Consider the following 25,922-nt stretch of genomic DNA (forward strand, 5'->3'; position numbering starts at 1 on the left):
TATATATATATATATATAGTGTAACGATACAAAATTTACATTGATTGAAAAGTTCTATATTAATTTATATTCAGGTTTTTGTATTTCATTTCTAGTGACAATTCACTACAAAACTCCAATTTTCAATACTACACAGTTGACTACAGCCACTTGATAGATCACCCCATACACTTGCCAGCAAACAGAATGTACTTTCTAGTTTTGCTATGCCAGGAAATTGTCAACAGAACAATCTATGTCCGTGTTACTGAGAGAAAGCAAGCATGTACAGTTGCCAACTCATGCCAAAAAATATGCTTGTTGTTGTGCAGTGTACTGAGGGAAAAAGTACAGTTTGGATTTTATTCTTGCATGTATCATATTTTCTAAATAACAGACTACAAATGCCTCTGCTGTCCACATATCTAAATTGTTTCTATGCATTTTTGACTATTAAGTGAGATTTAACCTACTGTGTATGATAAACAAAACAATATAAAAAAAACAATAAAAATAGAAGTTTGGAAATGTAGGAATGTAAACGTCATGCTTTTTTGGAACTGTCAATAAATCTGAACATCAATAACTATATTGGTAAAGGTAGTAGACTATGTTTACCTAGTAAAGCTTTGTTAACGTTAAATATCCAATCAAATGTAATAATCCAATTTTACCTTGCTTGTGACTAAATAAATACCTTTCTAAGAGGGTTATTCACTAATCAGCCGAAGGATCCAGCTGTAGCTTCGGCTGATCCTGCAGCTCACTTCGGCCACCAGAGCCCTTCAGTTCAGTCGAACCGAAAGGATGCTGTACGGGCTATTCACAATAGCCTGTACAGCAGCCGAATGCAGCCGTGCGGCTCAGCCAAGCCGAGCCAATATGCTTTGGCTCAGCTGAGCCGTAGTGACACCCGAAACGTGGAGAAGGTGGACCGGAGGGCCGACCGTTCTCCACGCAAAGGACAGCTGGGTGGAGTCAGCCGCGATCTCACGGCTCGCTCCGCCCAGTTGTAATGACAGATCAGCATCCCCAAATGGGCTGGGGATGCTGATCTGTCATTAAAAATTAACAACCGGGCAGAGCCGGCCAGGGCATCAAAACCTGCTCCGCCTAGTTGTTATATTTTGCCTGGGACCTACTAGAAGACTCTGGCAGGTGTTGGCCAACAGGAAACAGTTGGGCAGAGCTAGTGGTGATGTCACCGCTAGCTCCGGCCAACTGTTTATATTTAGCTGCCATCTGTCAGATTCAACATTATGCGGTGGGAGTTAGTTGCGTGTAGTCAGGCCGGCGCATGTTTTTTTAAATGTTAAAAAAAGTATTTATTTTTATTTCGCTGAGTCGTCGTCATCGCGGACAACACTGGACACCGTGATTGACGCTGGATTATGTCGGTGGATCAATTTTTTGGGGGTTTTTTCACCAAAAGACTTGTCAAAAACTTGTCTTTTGTTTTTCTTCAATTAAATTAATTTTTCTAAAGTCTGGCGTCTTTTTTATACTTTTAATATAACCCTTTACGAATAGGTAAGTGTATAAGTACTCCTTACTCATTCACAAGGGGGGGGGCGCATCTGGGTGCCCCTTTATCAATGGGGTACCCCATGTGAATTAGCCCCCCTGCCTGCCCCTTCACAACCAACGCCCCAGGGCTTGTGGGGAAGAGACCCTTGTTCCCATCGGCATTGGGACAAGGTGCTTTTCCAGGGGCGGCCGTGGAAAAGCACCCTCCCAGTGTCGAGGACATGTGGCCTGGTATGGCAGGGAGGGGGGTGCCTCAGAGGTAGTGAGCAGAAGCTGAATGCCGTTCGGCAGCATTTGGCTATTCACTCACTGCCGTTCTGCCCCTATGTGAATAGGGGCGATCAGCAGTGAGTGAGCTGCTGGAGCTTCCACTCAGATGATCCAACTGTGGGCTCGGCTGAGTCGAACTCCTTCTGTAATTTGGCTCAGCCGGACATGCAGAGCATGTTCGGCTGATCGAAGGCAGCCGGAGTATGGCTGAAATCAGCTGTACTGAGCCAGAGTGAATAGCCGAATGTCGTTTGGCTCTGTTCACTTTGGCTCGGTTATTCACTCAGCTGCCTTTGGCATCTGAGTGAATAACCCTCTAAGAAATTATTGTCTACTCCTTTTGTAACTTCACTTTAATAAGGCCCCCAGCCACCTTTTACTTTGTCAGTTTTGACAATACTGTCATGTATCTTAAAAGAGAACTAAAGTCACACCTTTTTTAGCTTTAGTTATCTTTTGGGTTACAGGAGTACATTTACTAATACTGCTATAGCTACTGCCCACTATATATGCTCCCAACACAGAGCCATGCTGCAGCTTGGAATATTCCCAACAATATTGTAATGTTGGCAACAGAGTCACTTTAAATCTGAACTTTTGTTGGGGTGGTGTGTGACTGCAGCAGCATTTGCCATACTATATTTGCACATTACAGCACACTTATCACTGAGTTTGCTCTCCTCTATTGTTACAAAGTCCACACTTCCTGCCACTGCCATTTTAAACTGCTCTTCTTTTCCTCAACACTCGGGTATTCTTGTGACCCTTATTGGATACAATTAACTACATTAGATTAAGTTGAACCAGTCTGGTTCTTGTCTGGTTCTCTTTGTAATACCTTTAGCATTTCATCTATCAGTGATGACCATGTGGTTGATTTTCTCTTTGCTTGTAATATAGAATATACATTGAAATAGATCAGTAAAGTCTTGTGACTTAAAAGCTGATAGATTTTAGCTCAAAATGCACATCTTAATTTTAATATATGCAGTCATTTTTCAAAACAATTCAAAAATGTTTCCTACTAGGCTGATACAAAACTGTATACTTACCGGATACCCATACAAACATGATGTATTCATGCAAACATACATGTCCAAATATATATATAGATATATGTCTATTACTTCTATATTATTACCACCACATTTTAGAGTTGCAAAAAGAAAATCATGTATCTTAATCTGTACGTATGGGGGAATAATTAGCAGACAAAAATAAATATTTTCTGTTGAATATTGCATCATGATACAATCATCAAAACATAATACAAGCTACAATAAATTAAACCACAGGAAAAATATGTACAGTAATAAAACAAAGTCCATCTGAAACTTACGATTTTGAATCATCCCAAAGAACACAGTATGGCTTTAAAGTACTCTGAAAAACAAAACATTAAATGAACATTATTACTCCACAGCATTTCCCATGAGTACACAATTATAGTACTACAAATTTAGAATGATGTATTTGTTCATACATTTTAATTATGGTGTAATATTAATCAAATTCAATTACCAAAGTTAGGATGCAATTAATCAGATAAATTACAATGATAGTTTTGTTTCATGTTCTTATCATTCATTGATTAAATATGTTGCTCTCTAAGGATTATTGTAATATAAAAGCTGCCTTGCTAAACATTTGACAATACTGCATTCTAAGACAGTTACACATTAATACAATAAAAATGAAATCATCAAAGGAGCCAGTTGATATTTGTGAAAACCAACCTAATAATAAATTGATATATATATATATATACATAAGAGAGAGAGAGAGCGCACCACAATCCACTTGTGTTGTAGCAAGCCACATTAGAAAAAAAGGGTAATTTTAAGCACGTTTGGGGTGTGTTGGCAGCCCATTCATTTTTAGAACTGCAGAAAACAGAAGAGAATGACACATTGAGCATGAAAAACATGTTAATATGTTTAGATTATATAAATATTAGTATTCGCGCTCGTGGATGTACCCCCTTTTTTTATTTATAAATAAATGACAGCTGCAGCGAAAGACCAACAAAGCAAAAAAGCAATATGGCCACAAGAGTGCTAAAACAATACATTCACATTGTTTAATATTTTTGCACTATAACTATTGTACTTTATGTGTACGCTTGACATACGGTGGTATACACACATAGGTGTGTTTTGGGGTTGTTTTATGGTCATGTTTAGATTATAGTTAGGGATACACCGATACCAATACTAGTATCAGTGCCGATACCAAGTATTTGGGCGAGTACTCGTACTTAAGTTAATAGGACTAAAACTATGACAAAAATCCATTGTGATGTTCTCAACTGGAGATATAGTCGAAAAAACTACACTAAAACTAAGAAATTTAGATGACTAAAATATGACTAAAACTAAATGTCATTTTAGTTTTAGTCTCAGTCTTTTGACTAGAATGGAATTTTAGTTTTAGTCGTATTTTTTAGTTTTAGTTTAGTTTTGTTGACTAAATCTCCAGTAGAGAAAATTGCAATAGATTTTTTACATAGTTGACGTCCTAACTTAGTTTTTTTTTAGTTTTCATCACTGAAAACATGCAACTGACTAAAACTTTGACGAAAATTTCTAGTCGAGGAAATTAACACTGTAGATAATCTGGCATGCTGCTGGTTTACCTATAACAAGTGTAAAGAACTTCTTTTAGTCTTCAAATTCTCTCCCAAACATGTAACATCTAGGAAATAACTACAAGAAGTGCACGGGATGCAGCAGTGACAGGGTATTGAAGTCGTCAGCATTCTTACTATTTCTGAGATAAGATTACCTTCTGTACAAAAAAGAGCATAATAACATTCCATATTCATCTACATTTTTGCCACGTGTGGTGCATCAATAATTTATATATTTTGACACCAATGTCAAATCTGTACATAAAGGTGTGTTTTTATAAAAAAAGGTTTGCAGAGCCGTTCGTTTTGTGAAACTAACATTTACATTCATTTTGTGCAAATAGGGCAAAATCAAATGTTTTCTTGTGCAGCAAGAATGTAATGGTCAGACAATACTACACTATGGCCACTAGAAAAAAAAAGCATATTTCCTATGTTTCTCGGCTCCATCTAGTGGCCATAATGAAGAAAGGAATATTGTCATTTATCTGCCTTTCCAACACTCATAAACTGCTTTACATTATGTGAAAAATAATGCAAAGATTTTCTTGAATGGACAGGAGGAGTTGGAATTGGAGGGTGAGCCGGAATCTTTAACTAACAGCAGTAGCAGTTAACTCATACAGCACTAGATTCAGCATCACTGAAGTGAGAATTTCTGAAGTTACCAGCAGCCAGCAGGATGTGGGACACATTTCGTTAGAGTTAAGTTATATCCTTGCGCTGTTAAACACAAAAATAAATAGCTAAACTTCAGCTCTAAACTCACTCTAACTTTAACACTTAACATCAACTGGTACATCCTTTAACACTTAACCTGACCCCTAAATGTAATCTAACAACTTATCTCTAAATCCTAACCATTACCTCTACTCCTAAACCTCATCCAAGCTGTACTCTAACACTAATCCAACCCCTATGTACTTACCTTTCTTATACAAAAAGTATTCAGCCATATGAAAACATTCACATTCTTAAATTGTTGGCACCAATAATAATTAAATCCTCAACTAATTACCATTTAGCTTATTAATTTAATGTTTCCCCTAATTTATTAGTTCAGATTAAAATATTTGATGAAAATGTCTGCTTTTTTTGAGTAGATAAAAGAACCTTACACCAGCTGAATTATAGTTGAATTCCGGGCACAAAAACTTTAAGTATACTTCTCAGTAGCCACAAAGGTTATAATACCACTATGTGTGCATCAAATGCCTTGACCCAGTATTACCTTGGAGAGGGCAGAGCTGTGGGCACCCGGCAAACACCCATCAGGCACCACTTACTACAAGCTGCCTGCTAAAAACTACAGGAGGGGGACAGATACAAGACCAGTCAACCTGCAAAAGGAACAGCAGGGACTGGTCTTTATTACAGGAAGCAACAGCACAAAGGCAAAATCTCAGACTGGATAACTGCACACATCTGTAAGAAATACACAAAGCAAACCAAGATTCAAGTAAGAATACACATGGCTCTTGTAGTTAGTTGTAGGTTTGATACTGAATAAAACAACATTTTACACTTATTTACAACCTCTTTTCTGTTGTTTGATCTGTCACATGAACTTCCAGTTGCCCTATTTAAATGCAAGATACTGTGCCCAATTTTACTAAAAATAGCAATAGAAGGACTAAGGCTCCTGTGCAGGTTTTGTAATAATCCCCTAAGGGTTTTACTTGTATCTTTAGGTAGCAGCAATTACTAGGTAAAATCATTAATAATCTGTAATTTGGTGAAACAGTAAACATTCTAACCTGCAATTTAAAGTGTAGTTCACCAAAACAGCTTTAAATATTCATAAATTACATATTCCTCCAGACCCACTGCTAGTGGTGAATATTAAAACCAGCAGCAGTATTTTTTTGATTATTGACAGACAGAAATGTAAAGAAATAATGGAAAAAGCATGATTGAACTGCAGCCATGTAATCATATCTGACAACAAATATCACTGTTCGAGACACGTGACACAAATAATCAAACAGGCGAAGACTGACTCACTTTTGTAATCACTAAAAATGTCACAAAAGAACACATATAATCAGCACTGACAGCGGTTAACTATTCCTGATTATAGTTGTTGTAAAGATCAGGAGAAAAATGTGGTAAAGGAAACCAATCTCAATTGTTGCATTATATTTATCAGTTTTACATTGTGAATTGTATCAGGTATATGCGTTATGTTATTTATCAATAAATATATTCATCAGATTCTCCTTTTAAAGCAGCATCAATGCATTGTCACATTATTGGGCTGGAGGTACATTTCAGCTAAAACCTTTCTATTTAGTTTTAGGTAACATGAAGAAGGTTATTAATTATAGCATCTCAACTTGTCTGATGTTTTACTTTTTTTGTACTTATGTCTACTTGTTGTCTGCTTTCTTAGGGCCGGTTCACACCAGGCACAGTGAGTTCCAGCACAACTGGGGTTGGAGGGGGTGTGGCGGTGCATTGAAGTCAATTGCACCACAGCCATGCCCCCCCCCCCACGTCCAGAGTGCATTTGCCCACAATGGAATGCAGGTCAAGTGCGATCTGAAAAAATAGTACAGCATTGCAGCATTTTTTTTAGATTGCTCTGGACCAGAACCCAGGCATTGTTTTGCCTTGCATTCGGGTGCAAACGGTTGCATTGTGGCCGGGGGGCATGTCTATGGTACCATTGGCTTCAATGCACCGCCACGCCCCATCCGGCCCCTGAATGCAGGATGCATGCCGGGATGCGCTCCAGTGAGTTCCAGCAGCAAATTTAAAGTTAATCAGGGTAGCAAAAAATCTAGTCAAGTGTATTGGGTAATATTATACTTTTCTGGTAATACTATACTTGTTAATATGTTTTTTTCTGTCTCAACATAGAACAACTTTTAAACCCTTGCTGCACAGTAAATGAAAGCTTACTTGCCACTAACAACCTGCATACAATACACAGCTAGATAGTTACATGGTTAATCAGGTTAAAAAAAAAATCCAGGCAAACAAAATGTATTAAGCTTGGTTTAATTTGCTCCAACAGGGGGGAAAAGTTTCTTCCTGATCCTAAAGGGCAATCAGATATTGCCTGGTTCAACAATCTCTGGTGGTTTTTTTTCTTATAAAATGTTAATACCTCCTCCCACTATTAAGCTATGGCTCAGCAAGATCAGTGACATCAGGCAGATGGAGGACCTTACTCGATTTCGCTATACCTGGTTTGAGTGGGACGAGTTCTCATCCTCCCTGGAATATTTGAGCCTCCTGGACTGAGACTGCAGAGGTGCCCTATTTTCTTTCTTCCTTCTCTTCCCTTTTCCCTCTGACTCTCCCTGGTCTTTCTTATTCGCCCTAGATCTATCCCGTCCTCTCCCTCCCTAGAACTCTCCCTTCTGTCTTCCCCTGTGCACCCTGAAAAACTGGTGATTGGCACAGCTGGCCACAACGGTTTCCTCAATTGACTTTAGATATGTGCTTTTACGCTTACAAACCACAATGATACCTCTTTGTTTATATGGCACAGCGGCAGGGAGGCCCACCGATGACGGATTAATATGCTCTCTTCTAAATGCTTAATAGCTCAAGGTTTGATTCATGTCTAGACCCCCCTGGGGGCGCTGGCCCTGGCGGATGCCATTCTGTGGATTGTATGTAATGATTTATACTTTTATGCTTCTGATTGTATCTCATATATGCTGATTCGAAAATAAAGAATTTATTTAAAAAAAAATGTTAATACCTAGTAATAATCTGTACATTTAGGAATACATCCACATTTTTTTAAACAGTTAACTGAGCTAGCTAGAACTAGTTCCTGAGGAAGTCTATTACACATTCTCAGAGCTCTTACTGTGAAGACAACTTTCCATATGTGAAGATTAAACCTCTTCTCCTCCAGATGCAAAGAATGCCTCCTTGTCCTTTGAGGTGGCCTTAAAATGAATAATTTTGCACCAAGTTCAGTATATGGACCATTTATGTTTTTTTTTTACATGGTTATCATATCCCCCTTCATCGCCTCTCCTCAAGGGAGAACTTATTTAGTTCAGCTAATCTTTCTAGATAGCTGAGCTCCTCCATGTTTCTTATTAGTTATCCTTCTCTGCACTCTCTCCAGTTCTACAATATAATTTTTGTGAACTGGGGGGCCAAAACTGAACTACATATTTCAGATGAGGTCTAAACTAATGCTTTTGTACAAGGGCAGGATTATGTCTCTATCTCTGGAGTCTGTACCCCTTTTGATACAGAAAGTAGCTTGACATTGCAAGCTATTATTGAGCCTATGGTCTACCAGATCACCCAGATCTTTCACGATCATTGACTCCCCAAATTGTACTCCACTCAAGAATGCATAATGCATGCATGTTTTTAGACATTTAAAGTGCATAACTTGAAATGCATCAACATTAAAGGAGAACAATGAGGTGAGTGCTTTTCACTCACCTCATAGTTCTAGCTGACCTGTGACAATGAGACTGTCACAGGTCGGCTCAGTAGATCGAGAAGTGAGCAAACACATACCGGTGTTCGCTCACCTCTCGATCCTGTCACAGCTCTCTGCAGTGACAGGGGAGGGGCTGGATTCCCTCCTCCCCGCTCCGATCCGCCAGTGCTGACTGGCGGATTGGACGGGGAGGGGGCGGGTACAGCTGGCTCTGCCTCTAGATAGGCAGAGCCAGCTGTCACTCACGCAGTTGGGCGGATTCAGACATAATTGTCGGGATCCGCTTCAGCTGCGGCATCTCAGTATACCGCGAGCAGTAGCTTGCGGTATACTGTGGCGTCTCAGTATACCGCGAGCTATAGCTCGCAGTATACTGAGCTTAGGGTGACGGTAGGACGCTAGTTGGTGTCCTCCTGTTACCCTAAGAAGAACTATGGGGAAAAGCCTTAAACCCATAGTTCTCCTTTAAACCTAATTTGCCACATAGATGCCCAATCTAACAGTGCATTTAAGTCTGCTTATAAGTTGGAGACATCTTGTAAGGATTGTATTCCACTACATAGCTTGGTGTCATCTGCAAACACTTTAATGGTACTTTATATCATTTATATATAGATTAAACAGAAAGGCTCCCAGCACTAAACTTTAGGGTACACCACTAACCACCTTAGACCATTCAGAGTATTAATCATTAATCACCACTCTTTTCTAACCAATTACAGACTGAATATTCTAAATCTGCAGACCTTATCTTACACATTATCCATCTGTGGGGAACTTTATGAAATGCTTTTGCAAACTACAAGTGTACTATATCCACAGCCATCCCTTTGTCTAATTTATTGCTTACTTCCTCATAAAAAGAAAGTAGATTTGTTTGACAATTTCTGTCTTTTGTGAATCCATGCTGACTATTGCTTATAATATTATTTTACAGCAAAAATGTGTGTATAGGATCCTTTATTAAACTTTCAAGTATTTTCCCAACTATGGAAGTTAAAGTAGTATTAAAGTCAAAAGGTTTTAAGCTATTTCAAATGCTGATTAAATGACTTAGATAGATGCTGCATCTTTGTTTAAAACTGTTACTTTCCTGCAAAATCAGCTGGTCCCCTAAGCAGAGACCTTGATATCCTGTTTTAGGGTTGGTTCCTTTCTGTTGCAGTGTCCTATGGAACCACCCTTGTGTGTGCTAGTAAGCTCTGTGTGTCTCCACAAACATACAGACACAGCACAGCAATCCAATCCTCTGCGCTTGCCTGCCTTCTCTTTACTTGGTAAATACTTTGATGCCTTTTTAAATATAATAGTAAGTACCACATTGGGCCTGGCACCAATCCATTGGAACCAAGCCAGTCATTTAAGAATCTCTAAAAATTAAATACAAAGGCTTTGAAAAAATAAGAGCTCAATTCTTTGAGGACATGTGTAGTCGAAGCCATCTGGTCCAGGTGCTTTGTTCACCTTAATTTTGTCTGTTTCTGGACCATATCAATTTTGAATCATTGTGGTTCATTAGAGGCCGTGGCACTGCCATTCTCATTATGCACTTGAGTTCCACCATGTTGCTTTGTGTACAAAGAGCTAAATAAATGTTTTAATAGATTTGCCTTCCCTTTGTCCCCAGTTACCAACTCTGAGTTACCTTACAAAGGGTATGCATGCTCAGACCTGACCATTTTATTATTAATACATTTAACGAATTTTGGGGGGTTTGTCTTGCATTTATTGCATTGTCACCTATCATTAATTTTGACTCTTTGCAATCTTTATTTCCTTTTTGCATATTTTGTTGTATCCTTTGTAACTTTCAAATGACAGCAGTGTTTCTTCATTTTTATATTTTTTACATTACATTTTCTTATTCCGCATGCACCAAAGCATCCAACTCTCCTATTTTGCTTGGCAGACTTCTTGCATTGGTGAAAAACACATTTTAAACCATTTTTACATATGTAAATTGTAATAATTATATATTTTTTGTAGTACAAATAGTATTGTAATCTCCAATCTTTGTTTGCAACACGGGAATCTTCTTATCCCCTTCCTTTGCCCTCCCACCCCATCTTCCCCTTTTCAACCCTCCATTATAGTTTGACCCCTGTCTGACTTATCTGCCTCATTATATTATAACTCTCCCTCTCCTTTCCCATAAACCTCTCCCCTAGCAAAGCAGACCCACTTCCATTTAGGTGCAGACCATGTTTAAAATATAGGTTGTACCCCAATAAAAAGTCAGCCCAGTGCTCTAGAAACCCAAATCGTCCCTCTTACACCAGGTCTTCAGCCATGCATTTAGCTCTCTAAGCTTCTGCTTTCTGTCCTGTGTTGCGCACGGCACAGGCAATATTCCAGAGAATATTACCTTGGAGGTCCTTTCCTTCAATTTTCAGCCTAGTTCTTTAAATTGATTCTTAAAGATCCTCTACCTTCCATGCATTCTGTCATTGGTCTCAAGATTGACCAAGATAGCTGGATCATGACCAACCCCTTCCCCTTTTTTTTGTCCATCAGTCCACCACATGCCAAACCTTGGTACAAGGGAGAAAATAAACCATTCAAATGAGACTCAAACACAGGACTGGTGTTCCCTTTCTGTAAGCCACTGCCACTCCCTCTAGCTACAGTAACCCAGCGTCCTACCTGATAATCCTCACTTACCCCTACACCCTACACATAAACCCCATCTACTGCCTTCTCAGTAAACAGGAGACTCCTCTCAAGGCTGTCAAGTCTCCTTAGTATTGCAATTCACTCTTTCAGATCTGTAATGTGGGCTTCCAGGAGGGCAGCCTGTTCACATCTGTCACAATGGTATTGACCGTGGAGCTGTGGCTCCATTTGTTCATACATATAGCACCGTGTGCACTAAACAAACACTTCATCCATGCTAGCATACATTATCCCAGTTACAATATTTATATTAATTACAGGTAGTTTAAGATGTTGCTTACAGGTTAAACTCCAATTGTGAAAACTCCATTGTTTTAAACTATACTTAGTTGCAGCTACTTTGCTCACAAGCCTCTTCAAACCATAGTTTAAAAACTGACCTGCCTCAAAACATAACTCCTCTGATTCCTACTGCAAAATAAGCCAGTGCAAAACATTAAGACATGGCAGAGCTGCATTGCTTAGAGGCATCTATAAAATAAATCTAAGCTAGAGTGATATATGAATAATACATATACCTAATCTCTACTTAAAGTACCAATTTCTATAAAATACATTATTTTATGTTATTTAGCAAAATGGTGTTAATAAGATCCATTATCATTTTCTAATAAGTCCTGGATAATAACATCTACAATATCTACTAAGGGTATGAACAGCATTTATTGATGCAACATTAATTTAGTCACAAGGACATTGGGTATATTAGAGTTAATAACACATGTAGCTTATAGTTTTTCCTCTGAATTGTTAAACAAAAAATCTGCTGGAATCAGCAAGGAAAGAGAATGAGCAAAATTGGATATTGCTACAGTCCATCCCTTTGGGAAGGAAATTAAATGAAAGTAAAATGGACAGGCATGTACAATGAAACATACTGTTTACTGGCTTGGAAATTATCCCATGTACTGTATAGGTTAGTGCAATATGCAGAAAAGCAGGAAAAAAAAGCTACCACTCCCTAGCATATACATTCAGTAGAACGGGCGATTGTGAATCTTTCCTTTTATTAAGCTTAGGGCTACTAAGAACTTTAAAAACTGTATTTCAACAATTACAGCGTTACTGGGAGTTTATTAGTAGCCCATTATGATTTAAATACATTCATTATTATCTATCATAAATGTAAAATACCTGATTTTTGTAAATGTTTTAAACAATCCCATGATTATTACATAAATGTTAAATAGTTACATAGTTAAAATGCACCTGTTCCCAGTCTATGACCATTCAGGTATTCTTAATGAGCAGTAAAAGAGCTTTAAAAGAAGTCCTCACGGAAGCCTGCAGTTGCAGGCACTCCGGAGTGATGAATCCTCAAAGATCACATCAAAGACTTTGAAGATGGGTTTTAGCCACAGAGGGACGAGAGTAGTGTCCCTTTAATAAACTCCAAGAAATTGATTTAACAGTAAGTACATAAATCCTGTTTCTTTCTTGTTCATTAAGAAACACATAACTAAGTTATTCTCTGGATAATTACGACATCCAAAAGCAGGCCAACAGTGGGGTGAGCAACAACTACAGAGATTCAATTGATATGAAAAGTTTTAACTGGAAGAAAATCTACAGTAAATATACTTACAAAGCTGGCTACAAATAGGGTAGCAACTATGGAATTTTCTACTAAGAAGTAAAAAATGGTGTATTCTGCCTATCTAAACATGCCTGGAATGTGGTACACCTGCAGGATATGTAGGATGTACTGGAGCAAAACTGATATTTACAAAGAAAACAAATGCCATGTATGTTGCTAGTAAATTACATTTTTCCAGCAGCTTTACAAAGTGGTTAGGATTTCATTCACCTGTGCAAGATGTTTATGAATTGACCCAGATTCCATTTGTAAATACTATAGACCCCATTAAAAGACCTGATGTGGGTTTCCCCTCCCAAAAATGTCTGAGCATGCAGCCTGGCTGGGCAGAAAAAGGGGGCAGTGAGCACGCTTCCCCCTCCTGAACCATATCAAGACACATTCCCTCAACAAGGGGGAGGGTGCCTTGCCAGGCAGGACATACCTGGCAAAGCACCTTGTCTCCATGTTGATGGGGACAAGAACCTCTTTCCCTATGTGAATGTGTAAGGGATACATAGTACCTTTACTGATTCAATAAAAAAATGAAAGTGTAAATAAAAACACACACACATTTTTGACAAGTCAAGTACTTGAATAAAAAAGCAAAAAAAGTCCAACAAAGTTCCATGATGCACAACCATCATCAATGACATTGTCCAAAGATGCAGATCTTTCTAAATCATGATGAACAATGGCTGCTGTCATGCCAAAACAAAAAACACGCTGAACCAATACAGGTGGATGGGACTGCTCTTACTGACAGATCCTATTGGAATGTAAACAAAGGGTGATGTCATTGACCAAATATAACCATGGTCATATTTAGTCAATTTTGTTACCAGCATCCTCACCTCTTTGTTTACATTCAGCTGTTGGCATGGTAATCTCACAGATGAAAGCTGAGTAGGCCGGTGTGGATGCATCACTGGTTGCAAGGACAACAGTGACACAGTACAGAAGGGTCTGGAAAGTGCAACAATATAAAAATCCAGTATCCAAAGTAAACTGAATAAGATCATATAACAATATTCAGATATTCAATTAGAAACTGAACTGAGTTCAGAGACTGGTCACCAAAGGGTCACCAAATGATTTTTTCAGCAGAACTGAGAAAAAAGCATTTAACCTCATAGGGTTATAGCAAATAACTGTGGCACACCAACTGGAGGTGAGGTAATATGGGGGCTGGCTTAACATTTTTTCTTTTTTTTTGGCAGGATCCCAACATCTTGAAGGTTGCACTATAACCAAATTGTCCTGAAAATAATTGAATCCTGTATCTCTTAATTAACTAGAAAAAACATGCTTTCCAACATTTGATACTCATCTTCTGACCTTGGATAGTGGAAACAATAAAATGACCATGCGTTCTTCATTAAATGATCAGTCTATCCAAAACTGGTGTTTTCATTTTGATAGATGCAGGAGAGAGTTAAGCCACCTGACTTTTTTATATCTCTACTCTTGAGTTCCTGGGTTTGCACACCTGCTGTGACACAATGTGGGGATTTCTTATTTATTATATATTAAGGAGAATGCAGAAAAGGGCGTGATGATGAACAGCAAAGATCTCTTTGTTCTGTATAAAATTAAAACTAGTCCTGTATAAAAGTATTGTCACAATCTGGGGTCTGGGGCACTGGTTTGTGTGAGCTCTAGGTCTTGCAGAGTGGGTCAGAGTTGCTCGCTGAGGTGATGTCTGGAATGCTGGTCACAGGAAGCTTGGGAACTAAGAGTTTGTGTGTTTTCGGGTACGCACTAGAGGCGCAGGATCTAAGAAGGGCCAGGTTTTCCACAGAGCCTCTAATGGTAAGCAGGATCTTACAGGGAACACAAGGGAATGACAGGAGACACAAGAAACAAAGCCGGTAAATAATAATCCGCAGGAGTCCAAGGCAACAATAGCACACAGGGGGTCCAGCTAAGTCAAACAACACATTGCTCGAACGCTGAGAAACGAGCGAGCAAAAGACTTAACACAGAGGTTTAGATCTGATTGGCAGGAAGCCGAGCACCTGTGACAGGAAGCAAAATCTGTCGCCAGATCATGGCACAGGGAAGTGTGACAAGTATGATGCTGAGAGTATATGATGCCCTAACAATTTTTAGAGTAATACTGCATTGACATGGGCTCAATGATTAATACATAGTGCATTTTATATGAAACAGTATATTTATTGTGTTAACCTTTCAGTCAAAGCTACACAATATCAAAACAAAGAAATGATTTTGAAAACCAAAAGATTAATATTTTTATCAAACAGTAAAAATAACAAAATCTGCTACAAATGTGTTTAATTAATTCAAGTAGGCTAATCAACTTAATGTTGCACCTGATATGTTGAAAATGTTTATAAAAAAAACAAACTTATATGATTTTCTCATACATTTGTTTTCAGTATGCTTAGGGTAAATATCATATGTCAGCTGTCATAACATTTTGTTTAGAATTCCAATTCACTGCAGTTCATTTGAACAATGGCTTTCAATTCATTTTCATGCCAGACTCCACTTGCTAACTTTTTATAAGGATCGTTGTTTCTTTAAAGGATATGTAAACCCTAAATCTATTTTCAGCATGTTTGGCACCATGCAAATATTTTTTTAGTGAATCTATGGCAATGTTTCTTTCCATTAAATCCTGTGAGAAGCAGCAATACTGTTGCAGGCTGACAGTGTTATGGTAATACCTACCTCCTATACAAAAGACCTGATCGGGAGCCCAAAGGCCTACTGAAGAAATGAATATATGATAATAATGAATTGTAAGGCAGTAGGCTAGGGTTGTTGCTAGCCTGTTACTGCCAGGGTCTCCAGGTAAGACATCTTGCAGTCAATGTACAAAAAATATTTTCCTTACACACATAACAGTCAAACATGATCCCAAACATACCAGAACATAGATATCTGGTTTACATATATTTTAAGTGAATGTGTTACCAAAACACAGCTTATTTAGAGTAGAAAAGAAAGATGAGTACAGCTATTGAACAGTTACATCTTTTAATAGATAAATGACCATGGTCTATAGGCTAGCTATGGTCCTTGGGTTTCTGCACAATTGAAACTTTCAATAATAAGATCTGTAAAAATATTCCTGTTTATGTCTTCCAAAGTATTGCAGTCCTCCATGCTTCCAATTCCCTTAGATGAAAGGCAAGTAACCCTAACAGAGCCATCTGAGCCAAACATGAAAAGACTCTGTTTTTACTGCTACAAAAATCCAATGAATATAAATAATCTTTATTCAGTCTCAAAGGTATACTTTACATTCATTCTCCGTTCAGAAGTTTCTTTACATCTTCTGAAATAACAATTTTTCTGTCAGGAGCTACAGTACTGGAGTGTAGCTGTGGAGTCAGGAATTGTGGACGTGAATGACCATTCTTTTAATTCACGGTTGTTTAAAAAAGTTTTTTTATGGTAGCAGCTGGTGGAGACTTATTTTTTCAGGACCAGTGTTTGTATTATTTAAATCATGCTGTCTTTTAATTAACAATTCTAGTGATTTCCTGTCAGAAACGTTTTTAATGTAAGTAGGGTAGAATATAAAATGGTATGTCTAAAAAAATCTAAAAAAAAATGTTGTGCAATCAATTTAAGTATGAATTTAACTGACTAAGTAAATCTAGAGGTATTCAGGTACTCTCTATATCAATGGAGTTTATTTGGAGGAGGCTCATTGTAACACTACTAAATGAGTATTTTTGTTATTTTCAGAACTGGATCATCCACAAGACAACCAAGGCAGGAGCCTAGGGTCCAGTAACTGCTCAGGGGCCCAGCTACAACCCTCATGCTCCTGCAGTGAACCAGGGATATTGTAGGATTAGTTGTGCACCTGCCTCTCAGTTTATTAGGGGAGATGCACTTTCAGGCAATTGGTGTCTGACTGGGAGGGGCCATGCCAGTACAAATAATGCAAATAAGGTGGCTTCTCTGGGGGAAGGCTAAGCTTGCCTGGGGCTTCATTATGCTTTAATCCATCTCTGGTTATTTCCAGTTAGCACAGTGAACATGCTTTCTCTTCAAAACCCAGTCAGTACATTTTCAAAAAAGAAAAAAATCTATGTGTATGACTAAATAATTGGAGCAAAGAAAAATGCATAGACTTAGGCTAAAAAGGACTTATTTAGGGAGTGTAATAGAAATGCACTGATACCGGTTTTTCGGTGTGAAGTACGAGTACAGATATTTGTATTTCGGTACTCACTGATACCGAGTAATGATATAGGTACTTCCACTAGCATGGAGCCGACTTCCCGGGCAATGAAGAAGCAAGGCAGTGGGTCATTACCTTCTTGATGCCCAGAAAGCCGGCTCCAAGCTGTTTGGCTGGCTTGATGCTGATTGGCCAGGAAGCCAGCTTCCCAGCAATCAGCATCGAGCCAGCCAAGCAGCATGGAGTCGGCTTCCCGGCCAATCAGGTCATTACCCGCCGCTCGGTTTCCTGATTGGCCAGGAAGCTAGGACCATGCTGTTTGACCGGCTTGATGCTGATTGGCTGGGAAGCCTGCTTCCCGGCCAATCAGCATCGAGGGAACCAAACAACATGGAGTCGGCTGCCCAGCCAATAAGAAAGTCAGGCTGGGAGTCATTACCCGCTGCCCAGTTTTTTGATTGGCCAGGAAGCCAGCTCCATGTTCCCTTGCGGCACTCTCGGTCAGAGGAAATCTCCCTCTGACCTGAAGTTCCGGTACAGGGGGTAGGTATCAGAGCATGTGGGCGAGTACTAGTATCGGTATCGGTGCATCCCTAGAGTGTAACCCTGAAGTTAAATTCAAGCATAATATAGTGGCCAGTCCTACAGACACATCTTGAAATATATTTCACAAGCAAAAATCTGAGCATTCATGTCTATTGCAACCTTTTAACAGATACCTCAAATCACAAAAATGTGACAGTAATTTGTTGAATTGTTAAACTTTTTCAGGGGTTTTTATTTAACATAAAATACTTCAGGGTTTTAGTTTTTTATTTGAAAATAATATACGGTAACCTTTTTCTTTTGAACCTTTTGAGCACATCTGATATATCGCTCACATGATAAAGGTAACCTGAATGGCAGTGAACTATGACCTAGGCTTAAATCTGTGTTGCTATCAACATGACTTAATGTTTTCTTCTAATTTGATTTGCCAAGGATTTCTATTTAGTTTGTACCAAGTACAGGGACTGGTCATTCGTCATATAAAGACACTGTTGTCTGCTATACAGGACTCTCATTTTCTTCTGTGTATGAGCTCATTAAACCTGGCCATGAATTCTTATATTGGGTCTGACCTATCTGGAGCTAGTCTCTGTTATTGGCAAATGACAGTAGAAGTGGTCATTGAATGACTGTATACATGGACAGATGTGGTCAGTGCATGGCTTTGATATACAGTATTTACGTGCATAGTGTCATCAGGAAGGATCTTCCTTAACTAGAGAATTAAACAGAAAAGTCATTTTTACTACAATATGTTAACTTATAGATTGATACCAGTTAGGGCTTTCCTAAAGAGAATAACAATTAGATGTAAACAACACCTGTATGTATGTATGTATGTATGTATTTACAGCATTATATAGATACATATATTACACAAATCAACATTAATGCTTGTATAAACACATCCATTATATACTGTACTTTACACATAAGAAGTAACAGTACTTATTCAAGTCTATGCTTTTTTTGGGGATTATTTAATCAAGAAAGAAACAATATACTTTAAAACAAAGTTACAATATGTCTTGCCATATCAGCAATGCTTGGCAGTTTTCTAATAACATTCTGTTAAAGAAGTATGGACAGTGTCACGGGATAATTAATGGCCCATGTCTTACTCTAAAAGCAATATCATAAGACTAGCAAAGTTGAAGACTGGAAAAATGCCCCAAATGCAAAAAAAATAAAGATTTGTATAGGCTTGTGTACTGAAATTCTCACAATGCTTGTATTTAGGCATGCACGCACATCATATGAAAAAGTGGTTTAAGTGGAAAGGTTGTAGTAGACCTAAATTGCAGTTACCTGGCTGAATAATTTTGACAACCGCATGTACATGGGGTAGCCAAATGCTAATTAGCTGTTTACCCTCAGCACTCCCTGAGAGGTGGGCACGTCTGCACAGCTAAGCAAGCAGTAATCCCTGCATGCCTGACCATCCTTTTAAGTCTATGGCTACTTAAAGGAAAGTCAAAACACTATGAGGTCTATTCACTCAGCTGCCGTAGGCAGCCGAGTGAATGACCGACCTAAAGCGAAGTGAAACGCTGTTCGGCTATTCACTTCAGGCTGGTATGGCTGATTTCAGCCGTATATCGGCTGAAATCAGCCATACATCGGGTGGCTTTGCGTGGCTTCAGGTCGGCCAAACATGCTCAGCATGTTCGGCCGACCGAAAGTGCAGAAGGAGTTCGACTCAGCCGATCCAACATCTGGATCGGCTAAGCCGAACCTCCGGCAGACTACTCGCTGCTGTTCGGTCTATTCATATAGATGCCGAACAGCAGTGAGTGAATAGCCGAATGCCGCTGAGCAGCATTCTGCTCGGCTGTTCTGCTCGGTCTGAACAGAAAAATAGTGAAAAAAGTAGAATTTTTTAAAAAAAAAACAATTGTGCAGGGCTAGCAGTTAGCTCCGCCCAACTGTTTTCTATTGGTCGGCAGTTCTGCTGCCATCAAAAAAAAGAATATTGGCCATAGGAATGCATTGCTAGATTCCTATTGGCTATTTCAATTTGCAATAGCAAACTAGCTATTGTACCCGCTCTCTGCTGCTATCAATCAGTAGCGGGGACCTGATGGAGAACTGCAGCAGAGGGCGGGTGCAATGATAGTTTGCTATTGGCTATTGTAAATTGAAATAGCCAATAGGAATCTAGCAATGCATTTCTATGGCGACATTTTTTTTTTCCGTGTCAGAATAAAAAAGAAAAAGCAGTGTTTCTCTCCTGGGCTGTCTGGAGATCAGTGTCCCTGGTTAGCTGGTTAACCAGGGACGCTGATCTCCCTGCAAGTGGCTGGAGCCAGCCATAACATCACGGCTGGCTTCGCCCAGCTGTCAGAAGCAGGCTGTCGGCCGGCCGCTTGGCCAGCTTCGGCTTTCACATCGGCTCAGTCGAGCCAAAGCATATGCCTTCGGCTCGACTGAGCCGCTCTCCCGACTTCTGGAACTCTACGGTCTATAGTGAATAGCCCGTACAGCAGCCCTTTGGTTCTGCTGAACCGAAGGGGTCCTGGGGCCGAAGCTAGCCGAAGCATCAGCCGAAGCTATGACTAGATCCTTCGGCTGCTTAGTGAATAGACAACTATGTTAAAATAAGGAGCTGTTTAAATTTAGCTAACTTCTTTGCAATGGGAGAGTGGCTAATATGCAGACCAATGTCTATTTCCCTTGAAAATGTCATGCTTGGTTCCCTTACCTATACTCCATTCATGTTAATTAGCTGCACAATTTACATCAGTGGTGCTCAGTTCCAGCCCACAAGAGCTGACAATGGCGAATGGATTTTTACCACCAGTTAGGGTCAGAGTTGCATACATTTTAAGGAAAACACTACTTGTCCTATTAGTGAATCTGTGAATAAAAAATAAAAGCATACTGAGTTGGAGGCTCTTAGCACCACTGGTTAACATGGAGAATATCTTGTACTGCATTCAAATAGAGTTATTTTTCTGTGAACATCTGTTCAACTATGATGCTGTGCTGAGAAGTAGAAATTAGGGATGTTCAGATACCAAGTACCGTACTCGTACAAGTACATGCACATATACTTTTCCAGCTCCAGGACTAGACTAGAGAAAAATCCAAAAGTTAGGAGGCAGCTGTCATTTTTAAGGAACATACCGAGTTCCTGAGATTTGTTTATCCCTGTTACACCAATACCATTTTTCCAAGTACAAGTACTCATACTTGTACAAGTACTCACAGATACAAGTACTGATTAATTTTTGTTTATTGTTTATTGTCATGTGACAGCTTTTCTAAAACAATACAGACTAATGATTTCAGGACAGTGGTGGGGCTAGGTCCCAACTGCAACCGCTGCATCCCTGGTAGTTCTCGTAAAAGTGTCCCTGAACTGGTATCTGGACAACCCTAGTAGAAATTATGGGAGCTTGTTTTTTGTTCCACATAAGCTTGACTGTTCAGCAAATAGATTCCCTAATATATATTCAGAGGTTTTCTTTATGACAAAAATATTTCAATGTCAAAAATGTTGGTGACAACCTAGTCATATAGTTTCACATTCTCTGTAATCTTCACTGGTAAAGAATAGAAAACAAATGACAATACTAAACTGCTCATGAGGGGACAATGCAACTACGAGGAAGACAAAATCCACGTAATAAACCTGAATTTAAATAATGATCATTCTTTTCTCTCTCAGATATGTTCCTGGATAAGGCTGTACTTTTATAGAATGCCACATGATTCTGTACTGTGCAACTTTCATTCCTTAGAATGAGAGATTGCAAAATTACAGGTCTACATATTTATATGGTTCATTACTTGGCATTACCAGAAAGCTAGCTTGATGACAAAAAGTGATTTTAGGTAATGGATAGACATGAGGTTGCCTGTGCTTGAATAAAAAAAGCATAAGCCCAGGGAGCCACAAAGCACACTGAAAGACCCGACAATCTGAAGATTTTTTTTAGCCACCGTGGTTTAGGAAGACTGCAGAGTATTAACCCTTTTCTTTGGAGGCATGCCTTTAATTTTGGGTTCAAGGATAGTCGTAGAGTTACTTTGATTGTCAATATTTGACAATTCAGTACCTTTAACTATTTGAACATCCTAAATAGGTCACATTGGATGATGGCTTTAAAAATGGGTGAATAAAGTTGATATCTATGTTTCCATACATGTAAAAATGTAATGGAAACAAACCAGTCCATTTAAAATAAGCTTTATTAAAGACATCATATATTTAACTATTTGTGACTTGCACTCCTAATGTAAAATGATGCCTGAACAAAGTCAATTGCTACAGTAAAGTGTACAAGACATGTCATACATAAAGAATTAACGGTAAAGGATCTCCCCCTTTCCATTTTAACTTAGCATATTACAGGTCTCCACTGGAAGAAGACAATATTTATCGTTTGTGGTCTTACCCATAAAAACTTCTGCAGCATCAGATCAATAAGGAACAAGGCAGCCATTATAACGTGTCTTACTTGAAGTAATCATTTGAAGTAATAATAACACTCTATGATACCAGACACAACCCCCAGGGAAGACATACATCAGTCTGCTCTATATACAATATAAGATTTTAATGTTTATTCCAAATCCTAGTAATCAGAAAGTACATCTATGGGAATCCTTTTCAATGAATAAGAATGACTATGTATCTTATTTATCACCCCTTAAATCCTCATTCCTGCCCCACTCTATTAGCCAATTAGAGCAACCGCTTATGAAACCCCCATTAGAAATGTGAAAGCCTGGACAAGATCTAAAACAGAAAATGTATTAGCTAGCTTGGATATGCTACTTGTTGAAATATGAAACGTCTTCATTGTGTATGAAGGTATTCTGGCTACTGGATACTGTACATGTACAACCTTCTTTTTTCCATTATAGTCTGTCTTTTTTTCTGACACATTTTTCGGAACCTACCATTAAATGTCAATATGTCGCAATTCAATATGCCTGGACCTTGGATGTTTGCTTAAAACTACATTTCTTTCCAGATTGAAAATACAGCCCCCTTTACCCTAGGGTTTTTGTGCATTTGTTGTACATCAGCATATGGCAGTCCATTCATTTCAAAGGGCTATCCTACGTGCAACAAATGCAGAAAAGAAGCTTATGCTGAGGTTTAAACGGCAAGCTTGTTTTTGACTGTTTATCACATGATTTTGCCTGTGGAAAAACGTTTGTCTTACTTGCCATGAAAAACACCATAAGCATGACATGTTTTTCAGGTTTTCATGAATGCATGCAAATTTGCACAATCCTGCACGTGTTCATGCAATTAGCAAGTGCCTCAAACCTGTGCACAAATTGAGCTCACATGCCAGCTTAACACTTAGGGTTTTTTTCACAAAGCTGCCGAAGGCACCTGAGTGAATAACCCAGCCGAATTTAAGTGAGCCGAACTACATTCAGCTATTCAGTATGGCTCAGTACAGCTGATTTCAGCTTTACATAGGCTGAATTCAGCCATACATAAGCTGCAATTCGGTCAGCCGAACATGCTCTGCATGTTTGGCTGAGACGAAGTGCAGAAGTAGTTCGACTCAGCCGATCCAACATCTGGATCGGCTGAGCCGAAGCTCTGGCAGCTCACTCGCTGCCGTTTGCGCCTATTCTGTGGTACCGAGCAAAACTGCAAATCAGTGAAAATAGTTTTTAAAAAAAATATAATATATTTTCAAAATGTAAATAGTTAAATTATAAAATAAAGATTTTTTTAAAAAGAAAAAAAAATATTAAAAGAAAACAATTGGGCAGAGATAGCAGTGGCAGCTAGCTTCCCCATGTGTTACTTATTGGCCAGCACCTGCTAGAGTCTTCTAGCAGGTCCCAACCAATGAATAACAACTGGGCAGAGCCAGCCGTGATATCACGGCCGGTTCTGCTCAGTTGTTATTGTTTAATGACAGTTCAGGATTCCCAGGTCATTTGGGGATGCTGATCTGTCATTACAACTGGGTGGAGCCAGCTGTGAGATCACGGCTGACTCCACCCATTTGTCATTTGCAGGACGAAAGGCCGGCCTTTGGCAGGCAGTTTGCCCAGCTAGGGCTATCACTACGGCTCAGTCGAGCCGAAGCATATGCCTTCAGCTTGGCTGAGGTGCTTGGCCGTCTTCGACTGCTGTATGGGCTATAGTGAATAGCCCGTACAGCAGCCCTATGGTTAGACTGAACCGAAGGACTCCGGTGGCCAAAGAGAGCTGAAGGATTAGCTGAAGCTGCAGAAATGTAGTTTATTTGAGTATCACTCAACTTTAGATCCTCAGTCATCCCTGAATCTGTGCTGACACTCTCCTTCCTTTTGGGCCGTGGCTACTTTTGTTCCCCATGAACCATGTGTGTTGCAAAGTAGCCACTGCTCCAAGCTTGCTCCTATGATGGACTACAATCTCACATTTTGTTAGCTCATTTGTAATTAAGTTATAGACCATCACATGAGTGAGCTTGGAGCGTTGGCTACTTTACAACACAACACACAGGGACTAACAAGAACAAAAGTAGCCACCCTCCACAAGGAAGGACAGTGTCAGCACCAATTCAGAGATGATTTGAGGATCTACAGCTGAGTGATACACAAATAAGCTACATTATTGTTAACAGTTAGGGTACTATCTGCAAGGACTTTGCATGTTCTCCCTGTGCTTGCTTGAGTTTGCTTTGGGTATTCCGGTTTCTTCCCACACTCCAAGACATGCTGGAAGGTTAATTGGCTCCTGTCTAAAGTGCCCCTGTATGTATGCATGCATGTGAGATAGGGACCTTAGATTGTAAGCTCCTTGAGGGCAGTGACTGAAATAATGTGCACATGTAAAGCCCTATGTAAATTGTCGGCGTTATATAAATACCAATAATCAATAAATAAAAATACTTGAATGCATTTTTAAAATGTAACTCCTGACTTTAGTGTCACTTTAAACACAGGCTTCAGGAAGTACAGTCCGGGTGACTCTCTGGATTATTTCTGTAGTGCATTACAGAGAACACAGATTAGGGTAAATTAAGCCAGATGTCTGACTCTCACTGATTACTTTCAGTTCACTTATTTCTGGTTACTTTTGGTTGTTGCCAAGAACTGCTCTCAAAGCTGATAAGTTAGTTTTCAGCTTCTGAAAGGTTTAGCTTACTACTTTCACTAGGAATTTTGGCACACAATTTTTCATTGCCTAATCGCTATTATAATTAGTGAGGAAAAATCTGCAACAAAAGCTGCACACTAAAATAAACTGATCTCCATCTATCTATATGATACTTTAAAAGCTAAACCTTTATGAAGAAACCAGATTCACTGCATCATTAGGTTTACAAAATCCACTGCCACTCCTTGCTTTTTCCAAGCTGCTGGTACTCACTGCAACTTTGGTCTCACATTTCATCTAATGTGCACATGATGATGGAGACCAAGTAACAAGAAATTGCACATTTTTAAAAAAGGTGAACCATCTGGATTAGACATGTAGAAAGATGTCACCACTCCAAGCATGTGTAAAATCCACCACCTCTGGAACTCCATGTGAAAACTAAAGAGAGCATAATCACTCTTTAATGATCTCAGTAGGCAAGAAGGAAGTAACATAAGGATGATGTCAGATCACATCCAACTTAATTAAACCCAGACATAGCACACTGCAGCCCCACCTAGCACTGTCTCTTTATAACACATGTGTCAAACTCAAGGCCCTGGTGCCAAATCCGGCCCACCAGGCCATTTCCTAGGCTTCTACTTTCAGATCTAGGTATTAAGTTATTACTAAAACCAGTGATAATTGAATGCAGAGGCAATTATGATAAAGATTAGATACATTTATATAGTCGTACAGGCCCTTTGAGGGCAACCATAATGTTGATGCAGCACTCGATTAAATTGAGTTTGACACCCCTGCTTTATAACATTTCACCCAATATAGGCTTAATCACAGAGAGATTATGTTGAAGATTGCAAAAAAGGAACCTATGGACACTATACTGCATAATAAATAAACTCTTAGTTATATCATATACAAATATATATATGTATTACCAATACTGTAACTCCACACACTTTTAATATCCATAGCTGGGCCTCATTGCAAAAACGTGTAAATACATAAATAAAGCATTACACAGTTAATTATAAAGTGTAAAAAAGTCATATTCCTTCAAAA

At 39.0% G+C, this 25,922-nt stretch overlaps 1 protein-coding gene across 1 annotated transcript in view; it reads right to left on the reverse strand.

The window, feature by feature from the left end:
• Positions 1 to 25,922, reverse strand: part of ADGRB3 (adhesion G protein-coupled receptor B3) — a 790,044-nt gene that overhangs the window by 249,305 nt on the left and 514,817 nt on the right. Inside the window, exon 16 of the mRNA XM_018560884.1 lies at positions 3,116 to 3,159. Within this exon, the coding sequence (XP_018416386.1) occupies positions 3,116 to 3,159 (44 nt within the window). The remainder of the gene's footprint in view (positions 1 to 3,115; positions 3,160 to 25,922) is intronic.

This window comes from Nanorana parkeri, unplaced genomic scaffold (genome assembly GCF_000935625.1).
Source record: "Nanorana parkeri isolate BGI_ZX_2015 unplaced genomic scaffold, ASM93562v1 scaffold484, whole genome shotgun sequence".
Classification (NCBI taxonomy): domain Eukaryota; kingdom Metazoa; phylum Chordata; class Amphibia; order Anura; family Dicroglossidae; genus Nanorana; species Nanorana parkeri.